This window comes from Lontra canadensis, unplaced genomic scaffold, assembly GCF_010015895.1.
Source record: "Lontra canadensis isolate GAN:19392208 unplaced genomic scaffold, GSC_riverotter_1.0 scaffold13, whole genome shotgun sequence".
In the NCBI taxonomy this organism is placed as follows: domain Eukaryota; kingdom Metazoa; phylum Chordata; class Mammalia; order Carnivora; family Mustelidae; genus Lontra; species Lontra canadensis.
This window is the reverse complement of record NW_022631007.1, coordinates 21,111,879-21,131,836: the sequence shown is the minus strand read 5'-3', so window position 1 is coordinate 21,131,836 and position 19,958 is coordinate 21,111,879. Positions and strand designations below refer to the sequence as shown.

Below are 19,958 nucleotides of genomic sequence, written 5' to 3'. Positions count from 1 at the left end.
TATGAATATTACATGCCAAGTAATCAGACAACCTAGAAGATACTGATCAATTCCTAGAAATATAACCTCCCAAAACTGATCAGGAAGAAACAAAATCTGAACAGAATGGTTACTAGCAATGCAATTAAATCAGTAATTAAAAAACTCCCAACAAACCAAGTCCAGGATCAGATGGCCTCACAGATGAATTCTACCGAACATTTAAAGAACAGTTAAGAACTAACTATTCTTCTCAAACTATTCCAAAAAATAGAACCAACCAATGCCAAGCAAAATCTAAAGCATACTTCACAAAACCTGACAGATTCTAAATTTCTTCCAGAAGAGAACAAAGATGAAAACATAACCAAGACAATATTTAAAAGATTAAAACTATGGTTGCACATTCTCCCTAACAGTAATAAAGTCACTCAACAAATTTAACTATGTACCAGATAAAGTCCAGGGATACAAATCAACACAGATTGTCCCTAACCTCATGGAGTATTGGTTAAGGAATGTAATGAAGTACACAAATGATTCTGATATAAGCCAAATTATATTAAGTAACGTAATGGAGTACACAAATGATTCTGATATAAGCCAAAAAGGAAAACAAAGTGTCATGATAGATATTAACAAATGTAATTAAATAAGATCCCCTGTAGAATGAAGCATTAAGCCTTATAGGCAGTTGTAAGCAGTTAAGATTTTTATTCTGAGTACTACCGAAGTTTTTTCAGTGATAAGATCTGATTTGCATTTTTAAAGTCACTCTGAAATTCTATCATATCAAAATGCAACAATCAAAACTGTGCTATTATTTTTGAAAAGCTATAATTATAAATGCATTAAAAAAATCTGAAAAGACAAATTTCTAGCTCTTGATAGATAGCCTCAAGAGCTAACAGTGATAACCACTATCAAAGGGTAGAAGTTTTCGTCTTTCTAGATGAAAAAAAAAATGCTTTAATAATAGAATTCAAGTGTCAAGAATACTGTATTCATGTACATATGTTAATTATTTGTGTAAATAAAAAAAGATCTATTCTAGAATGATACATACCAACTAAAAGTATTTGCCTTTTAATAAAGGAATGAAATGAGACCTACATTTTAGGTCTACAAACTTCCAAAGGATTGCCTTTAAAGATCTAAGAGATAGATATGAGAAAAGTTGGCTCCTCCTGCAATGGCACAGGCAGATATGCAACACAGTAATAAAACTGCAGGACTGTTCAGGGTCCTGAAACACAGACCTCAGAGTCACGTAGACCAAAGACATAAAACTGTTATGCAATGCTGCTACTTGTTTTACATTATTAGCCACCTATAAACTAGAAGCCTTGTAAATGACAGTTCACAAATGTTATCTCAATTTATCTGAAAAGTATTCTTCAAATACAACCAAGGTCAGTACTGGGATAAACTCACTGAAAAGCCTGAATCTTCTAAACTGGACATTATCTTGGAAGAAAGTTCCTCACAGCATAAATTCTCTTCTGCAGTTGCTACCAAAGCAGCACAGCGGGCAAATGCTCTATATAATTCTGACCAAGTTCTAAGTAAGGTCTTCATGGTAGCCTAAAAATAACAATAAAAAAGAAAATTTAAAAATGTTTATCTACATATCAAACACCCAACAGAATATATCTTAAAAGCCACTGTAACATTTAAGGTGTCACAGAAGAGACTAGGGTAGAGTAATAAATTTGCCTCCCCCAGAAAATTCTATTTGAAGACTGTAACAATGCCACAAAACCAGCAATTATCAAAGGTCAAGAGGAATTTCTGTCTTTCTTCACCATTTTCCCTTACCCTAAGCTGATTAAAAATCGTAAGGTGATTGCAGGAAAAATTACTGTAGGAATTTATTATAAAGGATGAAAGAGCATTTCTGAAAAAAATGTAAATTCCTTAAGTAAAGAATATGACATTGCCTTACCACTGGAAATTTCTGTACTGAAAAAATATGGTTTATTGGTAAAGTCAATGCACCATATATGGCACTAAAATTATGTTCTAAGGCATCACCTTGATTCACTTCATTGGTCTGAAACAAGAAAAATAATGAAAAAGTTAGACAAATTACCATCTAATTTTAGTCCTGTGTAGTACGATCTTATTATTTGTAGTGAGGTAGATTCAGTGTGGAGATGTTCAAGAGGTGGTAAACTCCTAATAACTATGAATATGACCTTAGTTGGCAATAGGGACTTTGCAGATATAATCAAGTTAAAATAAAGGCATACTGGATTAGGGTAGGCCCTAATCCAATAATCAGTGTTCCCAAAAGTAAAGTGGGATTTGATCAGACAAAAAAGACAAGAGGTAAAACTGCCATGCAAAGACCGAGGGAGACCTTAGTGATGTGTCTATAACCCTAGGAACAATCAAAATTTCCAGAAACAAAGACAGTTAAGCAGAGGAACAGAGTAATTCTCCCTCAGGGCTTCAGCAGAAGCCACACCTATCAATATTCTGGGATCTAGAGATATAAAAGAATAAATCCGTATGTTTTAAGGTGTCTCATGGTAATCTATTACAGCAACGCTGAGAAACAATGCATGTAGTGTTTAAGGCCTACAAAAGAATCCCAGAGAGAACTCAAAATCTTTTATTATACATAGAAGGTAGGATTCAAGCAAAACTTAAAAAAAAGACCTCTGCTATCCTTCAAACAGCAAGGAATTATTTAGGAATGTAAACTTTTTTCTTTCAGAGGACCATTTAAATGATGTGCTGAACTTAGTAGTGAAAACAATGGTGACCACACTATCCATAATAAATTCTCTGGAGTCTTCATTTCATTTGAGAATTATAGCAAAATATTTCCAGAAAATACTTCCATTTAAAGACTGCTAAAGCAACGGATCAACTATTAATAGTGACAAAAGCTGAGCTCCACACCTTGCCAATAATGTCATATCAGTAAGTATTTAAATGTAAGGGTTATTAGTCAATTCAACAGATTACTGGTTTGGGACTACTCTATGGCTTTGAGGTATTCACCAACTGATTTACCCATGGAATCTGAAGAACATACAGTCTAGTCAAGATAACCATTATTATTCCTCATAGTACAAAGACTGAAAAAACTCAAAATATAAAAATGAAAAGTTGTAACATATTGGGAGTCTTCTGGTTTTATAATCACTATTGGAAAAAAGGGAGCTGATTCGTCTCCATTAAATTATATTTTCTCGATTATGCAGAAATGCAATGAAATCAACTAATATAAAAAAGTAAGAATCCCACAGAAAAAAAATTTAACATTTTCTATTCAAGTTCAAACTTCTATTTATTTCCCCATGTTCTCTAATAAGAAGAAAAGGAAAATGTTCCTTAAGCTTTAGGGGAAACATGTAGCACTTATGTCATACCTGATTTATCAATTCAGTTAATGGGGTAACTATAATACTCCACATTCTCCAGAGATGCTCCTTGTTTTGCAACAGCTTTGCGTTTTGATTAATAACATTTAAAACAGAGTCACTGAAAGCTAGTGGTGAAGTTGGACCGGAAAGGACACAGCCAACAAGTGTTTCCAGATTGAGAAAAAACCTGAAGAAAAAAAAATGGAGCCGCGCATTATCCAGCATTTTCTGCCAAAATATGTTATGCTATTAGAAAATTCTAAAAATAACTGACAAGAAATGATAAAAGCCTCACTTTGGTTTTTTAATTTAAAAAATGATATAGCATGTAACTCAAAAAGAATCTCATTCATCTGGGGCACCCGGATGGCTCAGTTGGTTAAAGCATCTGCCTTTGGCTTGAGTCATGATCCCAGGTCCTGGAATCTAGCTCCACACTGGCTCCCTGCTCAGCAGGGGCAAGTCTGCTCCTCCCTCTCCTTCCCCTGCTTGTGCTTTCTGTCTGTCTCTAAATAATACATAAATAAAATCTTTTAAAAAAACCTCATTAATCAAATAACTTTTCCAATATAAACAAAAAGACTAGTTTAAATTACCTCTCATCTTCTACACCATATTCCAAGAGATTATTGTTAAAAATTAACTGAATTAAGAACAAAGCAGGAGTTCCCTGAAGAAAGATGGGAGACTGCAGTCAATCTTCTTGTTAGAAAAAGTATAATCTTCTTGTTACATCAGTGTTCTACAATCAATTATGTAAAATGATCCTTTTATGCTAAAGAAATTTAACTTTTGATATTACTTAGAATATGACACAATGATAGCAAATACACTTCTATAAACTGCACACAAAAATTACTAACTAGTATATTTTACAAACATTATTCCATCTACATGAGCAACTGAGGAATGGTATATTCCAGATAAAAAAAGAACACTAAAACTTGCTGGACCAATAAATACCAACATCCTGTAAATATTACATTTATTTCACTATAATTAAGGAACCATTACTAGGCTCCCAAATTTTTTAATAGTAAATTTTACTATTTAAAAATAGTACCACTATTACTATGTATAAACAAATAGAAAACTTTCCTGCTAGAACTTTTTGTGTAGTTCAGAAAAATAGTTCCATTAATAGTGTTACATTTAATTCCTTTTTTTCTCTTTAACATAATCAGCATTTCCAAAATTTTACAATCTACGTTTCACTATGTTAAGGAAAAAAAAAAGCTCATGGAACTTTATCTTTTGGCAAATTTTAATCATAGCATTACATTTAAGATACTTGCATTAAGAATATCCATATTAGCAACCTGATATGCTGGTGAACCTAATACTTTCTGGGGTAGTCCTTTAATTGTAATTTCCATGAGGACCTAAGAAAAATAAAAAGTTTTGTTGTGTATTAGCCGTAAAAATACTTTACTTAGTCAAAATCTAGTACTGTTAGCTACATTTTTAACAATTTATCGTTAAGTAATGCTCATTCATTAATGATTCTCTGTTCAAGAAGTTCAAACACAACAATATTTATATATTTATGTGAATTTATTTACATTAGTTTTAAAACTACAAATGCAGAAACATAAAAAAATAAAATGACAAAGTCCTTTATCTCCACTGAAAACCACGTCTATCAGTTTGTGGAGTTCATTTTTCTAGACCTTTGAAATTTCCATGTATTTAAGTACACAGAGAAACAAAACTTCCTGGACTAGCTGTCATACATATAACCTTTTATAGCATTAATGACATACTGTGAGATACTCTGGAACTGCCCTTCATCTAACTCTGTAGGAGTTTTCACATCAATATATGGAGACATTCTTAACTGCTGTATAAATGCGCACAGTCTATTCAAACATTCTTCTAATAATAGCCCTTGAGGTTATTTTTTTAATACTGCAAAAAAGATACTCCACAATGAACTATGTACTCACTAGTTTAAGAGGAAAGTATATTTCAAAGGACAACTAACTAGAAGCTGGGTCTAAAGACACATCTTTCAAATATTAGAGTCTATCAAACTGCCATTCAATATTATACTGGTATTAATTTGAACTACATACTAAGTGACATGGTATGATGGAAAAGGTTATGTTAGTTAAAATATGCTTCCTTTCGGGGCGCCTGGGTGGCTCAGTGCGTTAAAGCCTCTGCCTTCAGCTCAGGTCATGGTCCCAGGGTCCTGGAATCGAGCCCTGCATCGGGCTCTCTGCTCAGCGGGGAGCCTGCTTCCTCCTCTCTCTCTGCCTGCCTCTGCCTACTTGTGATCTCTGTCTGTCAAATAAATAAATAAAATCTTAAAAAAAAAAAATATGCTTCCTTTCATACTCTCATCTGAATCAGACACTAATGATAATACTAAACAGCATTTGCAGACACATTTATTTTGTTCCTGACCCATCGTGTACTGCACGTATAAACCTAATTATATAAAACTACTACTATACTTCCTTTACAAAAAGGTAGGAGAGTAGAAAAACTGACAAGTTCACTCAGCTAATAAACAACTGGGTGGGGAAATTCAATCTAGTCTGCTCCAGAGCCCTTGCTATTAACCACTATGATCTACTGCCACAGTAGATAGCCCAGTACATAGACTCAGAAGGAATTTAAGTAGGGTACAGTTTACTCCATCTGCAGTTATCTTGGGAGACTTACTATTATAAAAAGTATATCCATTTGTTTTTTTCATTCTCCACTACATAGGATAAAAAAGGTCTTTAATGCCAAAGTCATTAACTTGGTTAAACAGAGTTCATTTAAGTTGCAAATTCTTAGATATTTTCTTAAATGTACAAAATAACTATTAGTGGAGCTCAGCAATCTTATACAATTAGTATTCTGAGCTCCCTCAGTTCTCGTTTCATATCCTTTACGTCATTTTCTCTGTATGGCTCATTCTTCTGACAGGAAGATTTTTGTATTGCCGGTATACTCATTTACTTTATTGAGGTTGCAAATGACTCCAAATTGATGGAGTAACACTTATTACAGGGCAAAATTCCTGATAAAACGCTTAATAAAAAATTTTAAAATCTGATCTGGGGGCACCCGGGTGGCTCAGTCGGTTAAGCATCTTGACTCTTGGTTTCAGCTCAGGTCATGATCTCAAGCCCTGTGTGGGTATCCATACTTAGCGTTGAGTCTGCTATAGATTCTTTCCCCCTCCTTCTCCCTCCCACCCTGTTTCTCCCTTGGCTTATGCTGAGTGCATGCTCTTTCTCTGTCTCTAAAATAAGTAACAAAATCTTAAAAGAAAAAGAAACCTGGTCTGTTTAAGCACCTCCAACAAAAAAATTCAATTTGGTTACGATTTTTTAATTCCACCACGTAATCATTATCCTTACCAGTGTTTTTGACACAGGAAATACTTCTGACTTCACTATGCTTTCTAAAGATTTTAGTAACAGGGTCAAAACTTCAGAACCTGGTCTCTCTTTTTTGTTACCTATCAAAAAAACAAAAGGAAGAAAGCAGTTCTAAATATGCAAGTATTTTAAGGATGAAAATACAGTATTTTTAGGGATAAAAATATACTTAGCTAAGAAACATTCATTTTCCAAATATATATCAAACAGCTTTATTTGAAAGTCTGGAAGCTATACACTTCAAAAACTGACCTGAAAATAAATTTTATGTAAAAAAGCCAAACAAAAATTAATTGAGTGCTAGAAAAATCATTTGATCAGTTATAGCAGTTACCTGATTCAATAACTGACTTCATCAAGCTGATCAGCTCCTTCCAAATAGCATTGACAACTGCATCTGCCAAACAAAACAAAACAAACTTTAGAATGCAATGGATAGGACTATAAAGGCTTATCCTTATATCCTTACACTAAATAAGATGAGCAATACTTGAGTATAATTCTCAAAATATTCAAACCCGTAATCAGTTTATGAAACACTATCACAACAAAGACATAATTTTTCAAACTATAATCTATTAACATTGGGCCCTGTAACTTACTTAAGGGTAATTATTTTCTTTTTTTTTTCTGCTGTCTGCATTTTCTTTACTGAATACCTTTTGCTTCTGAGACACAAGGAAAAAAACAAAGATTCGAAAGGACACCTGAAAGCCCCTAGAAAAAAATTTCCCAGCCAGTTAAACAGCAAACTATTTCATTTTTCAAATTTCATCTAAATATTTGATAGGCTATCAAACACAGGAGTTTAAGTATCAATCCTGGAGCCATTGAGCCCAGGTTCGAATCGGCTCCACCACTAACTGTGACTATGCACAAGTTACTAACTTCTCTGTACAACACAGTTTCTTCATATGAAAAATGGACTAATAGAGAAGGTTACTATGAGAACTAAAATGATTTAAATGTAAAGTTCTTCGAGCACAATCTGGTCAAAAGAGGGCACTATATAAATATTTGCTATTTTATTTTGTCTTTTTAAGCATAGGTTTAAATAAAAATTTTCTCTTATTTACCAGAAGCATCTTTTCCAACTGCAACAAAGCTATCGTGAACAGCAGTGATGAGTGTATTTGCATGTTTAGAAAAAAAAAGAAGAGCTGCTGATTAACGCATGTTCGAGTGGCTCTAAAAAAGAAAAAGGACAATTATGCCAAACCCAAGCTTTATGAAATAAACATTTCAATAAAAAAATCTTAGGTGGTCTGACATGTGTTTTCTATTAAAGAGATTTATATTTATATTTATTTCATACAAAATTACCCAAAATTTTGGCTTTCTTCTCACCCTAATGCACTCTTGTTCTGAACTGTTTTAAAAAATTAAATACCTAAGCTCAGTATGAGTTTGTTTTGCTTTGCAAAACTCAAGACTTCTGGACCCAACAAAAAATGAAGCAGCATTTCAAGTCCCAAAAGTTGAATAGAGGGGATCGTGGCCATTCCACCAAAATTTGAACTTAAGTTCATCCGGGGAGTTATAGGAGTTCCGTATGGGGAAGCACCTAAAAAAACAAAACAAAACAGAACAAAACAAAACAGAAACCGGTAAGTTATATTAACTCAACTACCCAAGTGAACATATTTTATTAACTTCATTTCAATGAAATGTATCTTTAAAAGTAAACAGTTTTTGTCAAGCAAAAGTTGCATTTTTGCTTAAAGCCCACAAAAGAGTTCCTAATTATCTTATTAGATTAAAAACAAGATTAGTGTCGGGGCACCTGGGTGGCTCAGTGGGTTAAAGCCTCTGCCTTCGGCTCGGGTCATGATCCCAGAGTCCTGGGATTGAGCCCTGCATCGGGCTCTCTGCTAGGCGGGGAGCTTGCTTCCTCCTCTCTCTCTGCCTGCCTCTCTGCCTGTTTGTGATCTCTGTCAAATAAATAAATAAAATCTTAAAAAAAAAAACAAAAAAACAACAAGATTAGTGTCACACACCATTTGAATGAAGATAATTATCACGCATTAATCCATACTTTGAAATAATATGCAGGCATCCCTGACGAATATAAAAATCTGACTAGAACAGCTAACATAAAATTAAAAAACCCAGCAAATAATTTTCTTCCAATGGTATATAAACTAAGCCACTTTTTAATAAAGATTTTGGTTGAGGGGAGGGGAGAAAGAGAATCTCAAATAAATGCTGGGCAGAGATCTTGAGATCATGAACAGAGAGGAAATCAAGAATAGACATTTAAATGACAGAGCCACCCAGGCACCCCCCAAACCACTTTTTTTTTTAAACATCCGTTAAAATCTGGTTTTTTTTTTAAATAAAAGCCCTAAGATTCTGGTTCTGAAACAAATGGAAGAGTCATCTGTAATACATCTCATATGTATAGTGGAAAAATACCCTTCTTTTCACAACTACAACAATGCAATTACAACAGTAACACAGGGAAAACAATCAGTATAGAATGAACTTTGTGATTAGGGAGCCAAAATTATGAAGTGCTTCATTTTATGTGAACTGAGCAAAGGCTTCATTCAAGCCCTCTTTAAAAAAAACAGGAAAACAAAAACCCAAGTATGTCAATGTCTTACCTTTGTGTATAGGAGTTATAGGATTTAAACCTGGAGAAGCAGCTACACGAGATGAAGTGCCTTGAGGTGAAGCATTAGAATCGATGCTTATCGTACTTTGAATCAGAGGCACGCACACCTATTGGGGTTAAAAACAAAAAAAGGGAAACAATCTCTAAACTACCTAATTACCATATTTTTAAAAAGTCTTGCATGACGTAGTTATATTTAAGTACTCTAAGTTCTTTTGGTATGTTGAATCCTACTGGCTGGATGCACTGGGTAAAAACTAAAACTGGAAAAGTAAAAATTTTTATTACAACTTTATTTGCCCTACAAATGTATAGTATCCATAAATTTCAGTTCTAAATTCCAGATGGAAAATTACACACATAAACAATGCCCAAATTTTAAGACTGTCGGTACAGACTCATTTTAACTTTTTAAAAATGCACCCCCCCCCAAAAAAAAGAACTTAGGGAACCTCAAGCTCATTTCTAAGATCATTCCAGTACCAATCCAATCTATACCAATGAATGTGTGGCGCAACTGGGTAAGATTAGCCTACTTAGGACCTTATAATGGTACAATCTATAAAAAATATGTCCCCATTACATATTACCATCATTACATATTACCATTAATGCCCAATTCCAATTAATTTATGCTGTTAAGCCTAAAAGAAGGCCTTAATACATTAAATAATTAATTTAAAACATGCTAAAAATTCAAGTATATTTTATTATAAAACACAATTTCCAATAATATACTCACTGCTGCGCAATTATGTATATAGACCAAAAGACAAGGACTACAGATTTAAAAAGATATACCCCAAATCCCAGAAAATCAATAAAGAAATGCAAAAGACAGAAATTAAAATTATCAGAGCTATCCCTTTTTATTCACTGTATAAAAATACAGAAACCGAGGATGGGATTAACTGCAAAATCAAGGAGGTATATATAGATATGCCTAAATGCCAGCAAGGATATCAAAATCTAAAAAAAATTGCTAATATTTATATGAAAATTTTCATGTATTAATATGAAAAATTCATAATACTGAAAAGCTATGCTGGGATTAAATTATTTGTTACCACTATGTAGCTTGGAAATAAGAGACAAAAAATAAGAACTGATCCAGCTTTTTATCAACCTAGTGTCAAATTTTATTTCTATTTCAGTAATGTTGATTTTACACTCAATTACATTCTAAATCCTATGAAATTTCTTTTTAAAAAAACTCTCAAAATGCCTTTTGAGTAAGAATAGGTATTTGAGTGGTTGCTGGTTGAGAAAGCTTTAGAGGCTCCATTTCACACAACTAGAGAATATCTTTTGAGGAAAATAAACTCAAGTTCTATGTTATGAAAATAGGACCTTTCATATAGTGTGCTCTGCTAACACAACAAATGGAACACTAAAAGATTAGATCGTTAAGAATCTAAGAATGCATTAAAACACACCAAGCATTATACTCAACACTTTCATTACCTGTTCAAAATTAGCAGGAAGGTGAGGTCCAAGTCTCATCAGCAGATACCACCAGACTTCTAGCTTTGTTAGTGCTAGAGTTTCTGTTCTCACGTGGATGGAACTCAAAGGCTGCATTAACAACTTCAGTCTTTTTGCACTGCATAGTATTTCTTAAAAGAAAATAAGCACATGGGTAAAAACATAAAAGCTGAAGACTGAATTTTAAGAATAAGTATGTAAGTCTCCTTTATCACTCCAAGAGAAAAGAAAAATAATTTTTTAAAATCAGCTGTTGTTATACCTCAACTTTTTAATGTGACAAAGACTTCAATACAACTAGACTACATGTAATAAGGTTAAAAAAAAAAAACAGAAAGAAAAAGAAAGAGGAAGCCATGTTTATTAGATACTGCGTGCGCCAGGGACGACTTTCCTATGGAGGGACATTTGGCAATGTCTACAAAATCTCAGGTCTAACAACCGGAGAGCCAGAGGTACAGAGGAGGCTGTTGGTATCTAGTGGGTTGCACCTAAGGATACTGCGAAACTTCCTTCAATACACAGGGCAATCCTCCACAACAAACTGTCCGGCCTAATATTGAGTTTAACAACTAGGAATACATAAAATAAGATGCCCTGTGTTCAAATAACTTATCAAAAAGACTTAAAGGATTTTGAAACATCCGTCAAGCTATGTATTTGGTGGTATGGCATTAATGTTTCTGACAGCTACTGTGCCATTTATCTTTCACAATTAACATTTCTATAAAGAAAATAAAGTCAAATCACTGTGGGAACAAATTCTCTTTTTTCAACTCCTACTCTATGAGAGGAGCTCCGCAATAATATCCCCATAGCAAAAATTGCCAACTGACATTCTTTTTTAGATACAAGACCCTCTTTCACTCAGGGCAATGACAGATACCCAATTTTTTATTTATCTAATCTCCCATTTAGCCATTCTATCCAATGAGATTTAAGGGGAAGTTTATGTGGAATTTTCGGAAGGCTCTAGAGATAGATGGCTCATCTGAAAACAAGTTCATTTTTGCTCTTCTGCCTTTTATCCTTCCTGTAACTGCAAGTAAGCATACTGATAATTACAGAAACAACAAGCATCTGATTCCTTAAGATTTCCTGGATCCATAATACTAGGGATGGACTCTTTTAGCTCTGGACTTATTTCAAATCAGATAGCATTTTATTTATCTTCTTTAAGTCATGACTACTTTATGCTTTAGTCCAGGTTTAGTCCAGAACATCAACTTGCATTACCAGTTCATAAACAACAAAAGGTAACATTTACAATTAAAATTTGTGCCTGGCAATGCACTTTCATCAATACTTTCAATGAAATCAAGTTAATGAAAATAATCACCTTACAAAATACTCTAAAAATGGTACGAGATTATTAACTGTCTTTGGCAGAGAAAAAATACTTGATGAAATCAGTATTAGCAGATCTTCTAAACATATAGTATTGAGGGATGCCTGGGTGGCTCAATGGGTTAAAGCCTCTGCCTTCGGCTCAGGTCATGATCCCAGGGTCCTGGGATCGAGCCCCGCACGGGGCTCCCTACTCAGCAAAAAGCCTGCCTCCCCCACCCCTGCCTGCCTCTGCCTACTTGTGATCTCTGTCAAATAAATTTTAAAAAATCTTCAAAAAACAAAAACAGTACTGATTATATCTAAGATTAACTACCCAATTAAATAGCCATTCCTACTGACCTACTTTTGGGCTATATACTCCTCCTCATATATAACAGTTGGCCTTTGAACATGGGTTTGAATTGCATGTGTCCACTTATACAGACTTTTTTTTATATAGTACAATACTATAAATGTATTTTCTCTGCCTTATGATTTTCCTAACATTTCTCTAGCTTACCTTATTGTAGAACTAGAGTATAAAGTACATATAACATACAAATTTTGGGTTAATCGACTGGTTATATTATTGGTTTCTGGTCAACAGTGGGCTGTTTATAGTGAAATTTGGGGGGAGTGAAAAGTTACACGCAGTGGAATGTTGGCATCCCTAACCCTCCCATTGTTCAAGGGTCAACTATATATCAAACACCTCCACTAGACAATAGGAAGATAAAGTTACAATAAATCAAAAGGAATCATTTGTATATATTAATAGTAAAAATCCACTTTAGGCACTATTCTAAAGGTCCTGTGAGAAAAAAGTTTACCAGTCATGTTTCACAGCTATCACGATTGTTTCCTATCATCTACTCGCTATATGACCTTTGATAAATTACTTAATCTCTCTAAAATAGTGATAATACTTAGTATTTCAGATCTATTGTGATGATTACAATAGAGGTACACAAAAGTGCTCAACTAAGTGCTGAAATATACTAAAAAGCCACAAATGGTATCTGTCACTTTGCTCAATTTTTTAAATAGTTCAAAACAAATTTTCTATCAGTGATTTTCAGTAATGCCTAGGCTTTCTAATTCTATTTTTAGCTATAAGTTTACTCCCTTAAAATAAAATAAAAAATATTTAATAGGTTAAGTTTCAGTACAAAGTCCAAAAAATCAGAATGGCTTTGTTCTTTTCATCTTGAGAAAAATCCACAGAAAAATAAAAATTTTAACGTATTATTTACTTACCTGGATTCAAAGCAAAATTATCTATTAAACTCTTCCAAGCAATAAAAGCTATTTTTTTAATCATGGGAGCTCCACTACGAAAACCTAGTTCTTCCAGCTGTAAGAGAGAATTAATGAAACTCCCACTTCGATGCAACGTCTAAAAAGGAAAAATCATAACAAAGTTATTTATCTGCCTAAAACAACATATAGGCACTACTATTTTTCACTTAACTAATTTATTCAGTGTTAGCTATGTAAAGTCTTAAAAATTTAAATTTTAGAATGTACTGGATTCTGTCTGCACATTCAAAACTCAAGATCACAAAATATAATGCTCCATGAATTAAATAATGCACAAAACAGAACATTTCTAAAACATTAGAGAAAATTAGGAAGATAAGTCCCAAATTTTACCAGAGTACCAAAAAGATGGTATCCATATGAAAAATTAGTATTTAAGAAAAAAGGGAAAAACGGACAAATGACAAATAAACAATGCATCACAAGGAAACATTAAAAAAATGAAACATTAGCAATTGTAGCTATAAATCACATACACACTGAACAGCATATAAACATTAATATAAAATAACTTGCTTAGAAAATCAAAGAATCCATAAGAAAGCTACTAGAGCTAATAAATTCAGCAAGCAACTGTGGAGGATACAAGATCAACACACAAAAATCAGCTGTGCTTCTACACAATAGCAACTAACAATCTGAAAAGGAAATTAAATAATAAGCATTTCAATCTACAATAGCACCTAAAAGAATACTTAGGAATAAATCTAATCGAGGTGAAAGGCTTGTACACTAAAAGCTACAAAATACTGCTGAAAAACATTTAAAAAGACCTGAATAAATAGAAAACCATTCCACATTCAAGTATAGAAAGTTATTTTTTTTTAAGATTTTATTTATTTATTTGACACACAGAGAGAGATCACAAGTAGGCAGAGAGGCAGGCAGGGAATGACTGGGAAGCAGGCTCCCCGCTGAACAGAGAGCCCAATGCGGGGCTTGATCCCAGAACCCTGAGATCATGCCCGAGCTGAAGGCAGAGGCTTAACCCACTGAGCCGCACAGGCGCCCCAGTACAGAAAGTTTTAACCATTAAAATGTCAATATGACACAGAGCAATCTACAGATTCAACACAATCTCTATCGAAAGTACAGCAGCCACGGGGCGCCTGGGTGGCTCAGTCCTTGGCGGGGCGGGGGGATCTGCCTTCAGCTCAGGTCATGATCCCAGAGTCCTGGGATCGAACCCCCTCATTGGGCTTTCTGCTCAGTGGGAAGCCACCTTCTCCCTCTCCCCTTGCTTGTGTTCTCACTCTTGCTGTGGATCTGTCAAACAGATAGATAAAATCTTACAAAAAAAAAAAAAAAAAAAAAGGTACAGCAGCCTTCTCACAAAAAAAGAAAAGCCAATCTTCAAATTCATTATGGAATTGCAAAGAGCCCCAAAACAGCCAAATCGATTCCAAAATAGATTTGGAGAACTCACACCTCTTGCCTTCCAAACTTACTTCAAAAACTGAAGTAATTAAAACATATGGTAATGGCATAAGGATAAACATACAGACCAATGAAATAGAAAACCTTAAAATAAACCTTCACATATGCTGTCAATTGGTTTTTTTCTTTCTTTCTTTATCTGAGGGTGGGGGAGATCGGGGAGTCTCAAGCAGACTCTGCACTGAATGTAGAATCCCATGTTGGCCTCCATCTCATGACCCTGAGATCATGACCCAAGACAAAATCAAGAGTTGGACACTTAACCAACTGTGCCAACCAAGCACCCCTGCTGTCAACTGATATTCTTTTCTTTTTTTTAAGATTTTATATATTCATGGGGTGCCTGGGTGGCTCAGTGGGTTAAAGCCTCTGCCTTTGGCTCAGGTCATGATCCCAGGGTCCTGGGATCGAGCCCTGCATCAGGCTCTCTGCTCGGCAGGGAGCCTGCTTCCCTTCCTCTCTCTGCCTACCTCTCTGTCTTCCTGTAATCTCTGTCAAATAAATAAATAAATAATCTTAAAAAAAAAAAAAAAGATTTTATATGTTCATGAGACAGAGAGAGCAGAGGCAGAGAGAGCAGGCTCCCTGTGGAGCAGGGAACCCAGGATAGACCTTGATTCCAGGAACCTAGGATCATGACTTGAGCCAAAAGCAAACGCTTAACCTACTGAGTCACCCGGGTACCCCTTATTTTTCAACAAGGATGCCAAGTCCATTCATTATATAGAGACTATTCTTTTCAACAAATGGTGCTGCCAAACTGAATACCCACATGCAAAAGAATGAAAACTGGACCTTTGCCTTACACCATATAAAAAAATGAACTCAAAGATTAAAAACTTATGAGAACTAGAACTCTAAAAATCCTACAACAACACAGAGGGGAAAAAAGAATCATGACATTGGATTTAACAACAACTTCATGGCTGTGACACCAAAAATGAAAGAATGAAAGAAAAAGTCTAATTTATACTGGACTTCATCAAAAACTTTTGTGCACCAAAGGATATTATCAAGTGAAAAGACAACATTACAGAATGGGAAAAAATATCTGAAAATCACGTATCTGATAAGGGATTAATAATCCAGAAAAAGGGGGCGCCTGGGTGGCTCAGTGGGTTAAAGCCTCTGCTCGGGTCCTGGGATCAAGCCCCGGTCCTGAGATCGAGCCCCACATCGGGAATCTCTGCTCAGCAGGGAGCCTGCTTCTTCCTCTTTCTCCCTGCCTGCCTCTCTGACTAGTTGCAATCTCTATCAAATAAATAAATAAAAATCTTTAAAAAGAAAAAAAAAAAAAGTGGGCAAAGGCGGGACACCTGAGTGGCTCAGTTAAGCATCTGCCTTCAGATCAGGTCATGATCCCAGGGTCCTGAGATGAGCCCATCTCTCTGATCAGCAGAGAGCCTGCTTCTCTCCTGCTGCTGCTCCAGCTGCTTGTGTGTACGTGCGTGTGCTCTCGCTCTCTGTCAAATAAATAATAAAATCTTAAAAAAAAATTAAAATAACTTTTTTTTAAAAATGAGCAAAGGCTTTCCTGCCCTGGGTTCTGGGTAGTCAGGTATTAGGTCTCAGAGACCAAAACCCTTAGGACTTGAGACTAGGTGGCTGGTCTGAAGTCACCATGCCACAAAACAACTTAACTGAGTAACTGCTATGGGTATCACTTGGAAGACCATGAGAAGAAGAGAAAGAAAAGTCAAGAGGCTCATGAACGTTCAAAGGCAGCAGATGAAGGCTAAGCACCACCATAAGCAGCACTATCCTGAGAAAAAACCAAAAATACTATTAAGGTGCATGAAAAGGGAACCACCAAACTAAAGAATGATGAAAGATTCCACAGGGAACAGTACCTGCCTATCTATAGGGCACAGAGAGGCAGTCCTGAGCTAACATGCTTTCAAATATACTTAAAAGCAAATAGAGAAAGCAGGAAAATAGGAAGACTCTCTGCTCAAGGTTCACATCAGGGAGAAACAAATACTAGGTTATTCGAATAGGAAAGAGAAACAAGAGAACATGAAAAAGGTTGTTTACTGTTACTAAAATCTGCTCCACTAAAAATGGCTTTATATGAAAACTACCTAAATATGGAAGATTAGGACAATGGATTTATGTTTCAAGAAGGCCCATATAATACGTCTTAGACTGAAAGTCACCTTTTACCTCTCTATATATGGTGAACAGAAAAACCCCTCATCCCCACTACATACAACCTTGGTTATTACTACCAAGGGTAATGTAAATGACATAGCTGTGAGCAAGCTGGGTCTTGTGACACAAAGAGGTAAGGTTATTAGGGAGAACTACATCCAGGTTACTAACAATCCTGAAAATGATGGATCATAAATGCTGTCTTACTTGCTTGATAGCAGCTACATACAAGTAACTCCCTACAATCATTACTGATGGCACACCAATCAGGAAAACCACCACTGTGACTGTTTCTGAATTATTACCCAACAGCCTTTAAATCCGCAATCAAGAGAACTATTTATCATATTGTCAAAAACATTAAAACGCCCCAGTTTTACAAAACAGAACAAAATGTTTTGGAATGGCTAACATATCAAAAACCAAACAGGGGTGCCTAGGTGGCTCGGTCATTAAGCGTCTGCCTTTGGCTCAGGTCCTGATCCCAGGGTCCTGGGATCAAGCCCCGCATCAGGCTCCCTGCTAGGTGGAAGTCTGCTTCTCCCTCTCCCACTCCCCCTGCTTGTGTTCCCCCTCTTGCTGTGTCTTTCTCTGTCAAATAAATAAAATCTTTTAAAAAAACAAAAACAAAAACAAGTTTAGCAGGGAAAAACTAGAAGCACCTGAGTGGGTCGGTCGGTTGGTTAAGCATCCGACTCTTAACTTCAGCTCAGGTCATGACCTCAGGATCCTATGTCAGGCTCCTCACTCATCGGGCATTCTGCTAGAGACTCTCTTTCCCTCTCCCTCTGCCCCTTCCCCTCAAGCACTCTCTAAAATAAATAGGTAAATCCTTAAAGGGAAAGAAAAACTAGAAAGAACCCTAGTGTATTACTGGTAGGAATGTAAAACAGTGCACCCACTGTGGAAAACAATTTGGAGGAGTCTCTAAAAGTCAAGCACACAACTACCATTATGACCCAGCAATTCCATTCTTCTTACGCATATATCCGAAAGAATTAAAAGCAGAGAATCCAACAGATGTTTGTATATCAATGTTTACAGCAACATTATTCACAACAGCCGAAATGTAAAAACAAGCCATGTGTCTATCAACAAGTGAATAAACAAAAGTAAGTTACAGAGTGAAATATTATCCAGCCATAGGAATCAAATTTAGTTAAGTGCTTGCTACAACATGATTAATACTTGAAAAAATTGTCTAGCATAATAAGCCATATACAGAAGGACAAACAGTGCATTTGCGTGGGATGCCTAGAATTAGCAAATCCAGGGACAGCAGGTAAAACAGCAGTTACCAGGGGCTGGGGGTGGGGGAGCTGGAAGAGTTATTGTATAATATATATGAAGTTGTTGGGAGAAGATGAAAAAGTTTCGGGTATAGATAGTGACAGTATTTACACAACTTGTATATGTATTTAATGGCACTGAACTGTACACTTACGAAAGTTAGGAGAAATATTATTTACCACAATAAAGAAAAACACATCTCTTCCCCTCAAAAACAAACAAATAAAAACCCCAAACCTGGCTTAAAGACAGAACATAGTCAATCCTAACAATCCGCCAAAATTCTATAAAGTCCACAGCAAACACTGTGTTAGCAAGTACTGAGCCACTGCTCCTAAGAAACATGTAAGGTTAGGTTCCTACAAAAACCTGTTCTGTCAAACAATCTCAACCTTGCTTCCTATTTATCTCCGTTTAAAGACACCATATGGATTAGTGATTCTCTAATACTGAACTCAATGCAACAGCACGGTTATTCATGCCTACACAGAGCTTATGTAACATATGTAATTTCTCCCTAGGGCCCATCACAGTCTTCCGATGCTTTGGAACCACAGACGATGCTTTGGAACCACAGACAGTACTTTGGCACTAAGCATAGGGGCCATTTAAAACTAAATTCACTAAAAAAAAAGCACAAAATGGGGGAAATGTGTCATTAAGTGGATTTATGAAAAGGACTTTTTTTCTTTTAATACTTTTATTAATTTGAGAGAGCATGCGAGAGAGAATCCGCACGTGCAAAAGCAGGGGAAGGGGCAGAGTGAGACAGGTTCCTGGTTTAAGCAGGACGCCCTCTATGGGGCTCACTCCCAGGACCCTGGGATTATGACCTGAGCCGAAGGCAGATGCTTCACCAACTGAGCCACCCAGACATCCTGAAAAGGACATCTGTTTAAAAAATAACACTGAGGGGTGCCTGGGTGGCTCAGTCGGTTAAGCGACTGCCTTTGGTTCAGCTCACGATCCCAGCCAGAGTCCTGGGATTGGGTCCCACGCTGGGCTCCCTGTTCAGCAGGGGAGTCTGCTTCTCCCTTTCCCTCTGCCCCTGCTCATGCCCCTGCTCTCTTGCTGCACGCCCCCCGGCCCCCCAGCAAGAAAAATGAGTTCAAATAAAAAGGCAGGGCATTATCTTGCTCTACCTCAGCTGAGAATCTGCATACTGGGTGACTCAAATTTATGCCACTCTTTAGATTTACAATTGACTGGAAAAGCAGCGGAAGCACTTATTGTGGGCTGGCAACCAAATTTTAGTGAACAGCTGAAATCTACATATATGGTGTGCACGAATAATGTAAAGTTAAGAAATGAAAGGGTTTCACAGGTGTAAACTGTGAACTATTAACTGGAGACTTACCTTCCCAAGAAGTCTGACAAACAAAGGCCACAATTTTAACACGTAAGTCTCATTCTTACTCATAAACAACTTTTGGAGTTCTGAAAGTAATTTCTGCAAACAAAAGCAAAAATATTTACCAAAAACACTCTTGAGAAAACAAAATATGCAGTATCAGACTCAGTTGAAGTAACTTTTCCCAACGTTTTATTAGAAAAACCTTCATGTATATAGCACAGCTCAAAGTTTCACAGTGA

The 19,958-nt window shown here is 35.8% G+C and overlaps 1 protein-coding gene and 1 pseudogene across 1 annotated transcript in view; one reads left to right on the top strand and one right to left on the bottom strand.

The window, feature by feature from the left end:
• The window catches only part of RIF1 (replication timing regulatory factor 1), a 55,743-nt gene that overhangs the window by 25,709 nt on the left and 10,076 nt on the right, over positions 1-19,958 (bottom strand). Inside the window, 14 exon segments of the mRNA XM_032857758.1 lie at positions 1,414-1,563; positions 1,925-2,032; positions 3,363-3,543; positions 3,953-4,026; positions 4,652-4,738; positions 6,716-6,816; positions 7,071-7,133; positions 7,813-7,888; positions 7,890-7,924; positions 8,127-8,300; positions 9,343-9,460; positions 10,818-10,969; positions 13,425-13,563; positions 19,723-19,815. Of these exon segments, the coding sequence (XP_032713649.1) occupies positions 1,414-1,563; positions 1,925-2,032; positions 3,363-3,543; positions 3,953-4,026; positions 4,652-4,738; positions 6,716-6,816; positions 7,071-7,133; positions 7,813-7,888; positions 7,890-7,924; positions 8,127-8,300; positions 9,343-9,460; positions 10,818-10,969; positions 13,425-13,563; positions 19,723-19,815 (1,551 nt within the window).
• On the top strand, positions 14,533-17,290 carry LOC116867913 (annotated as a pseudogene).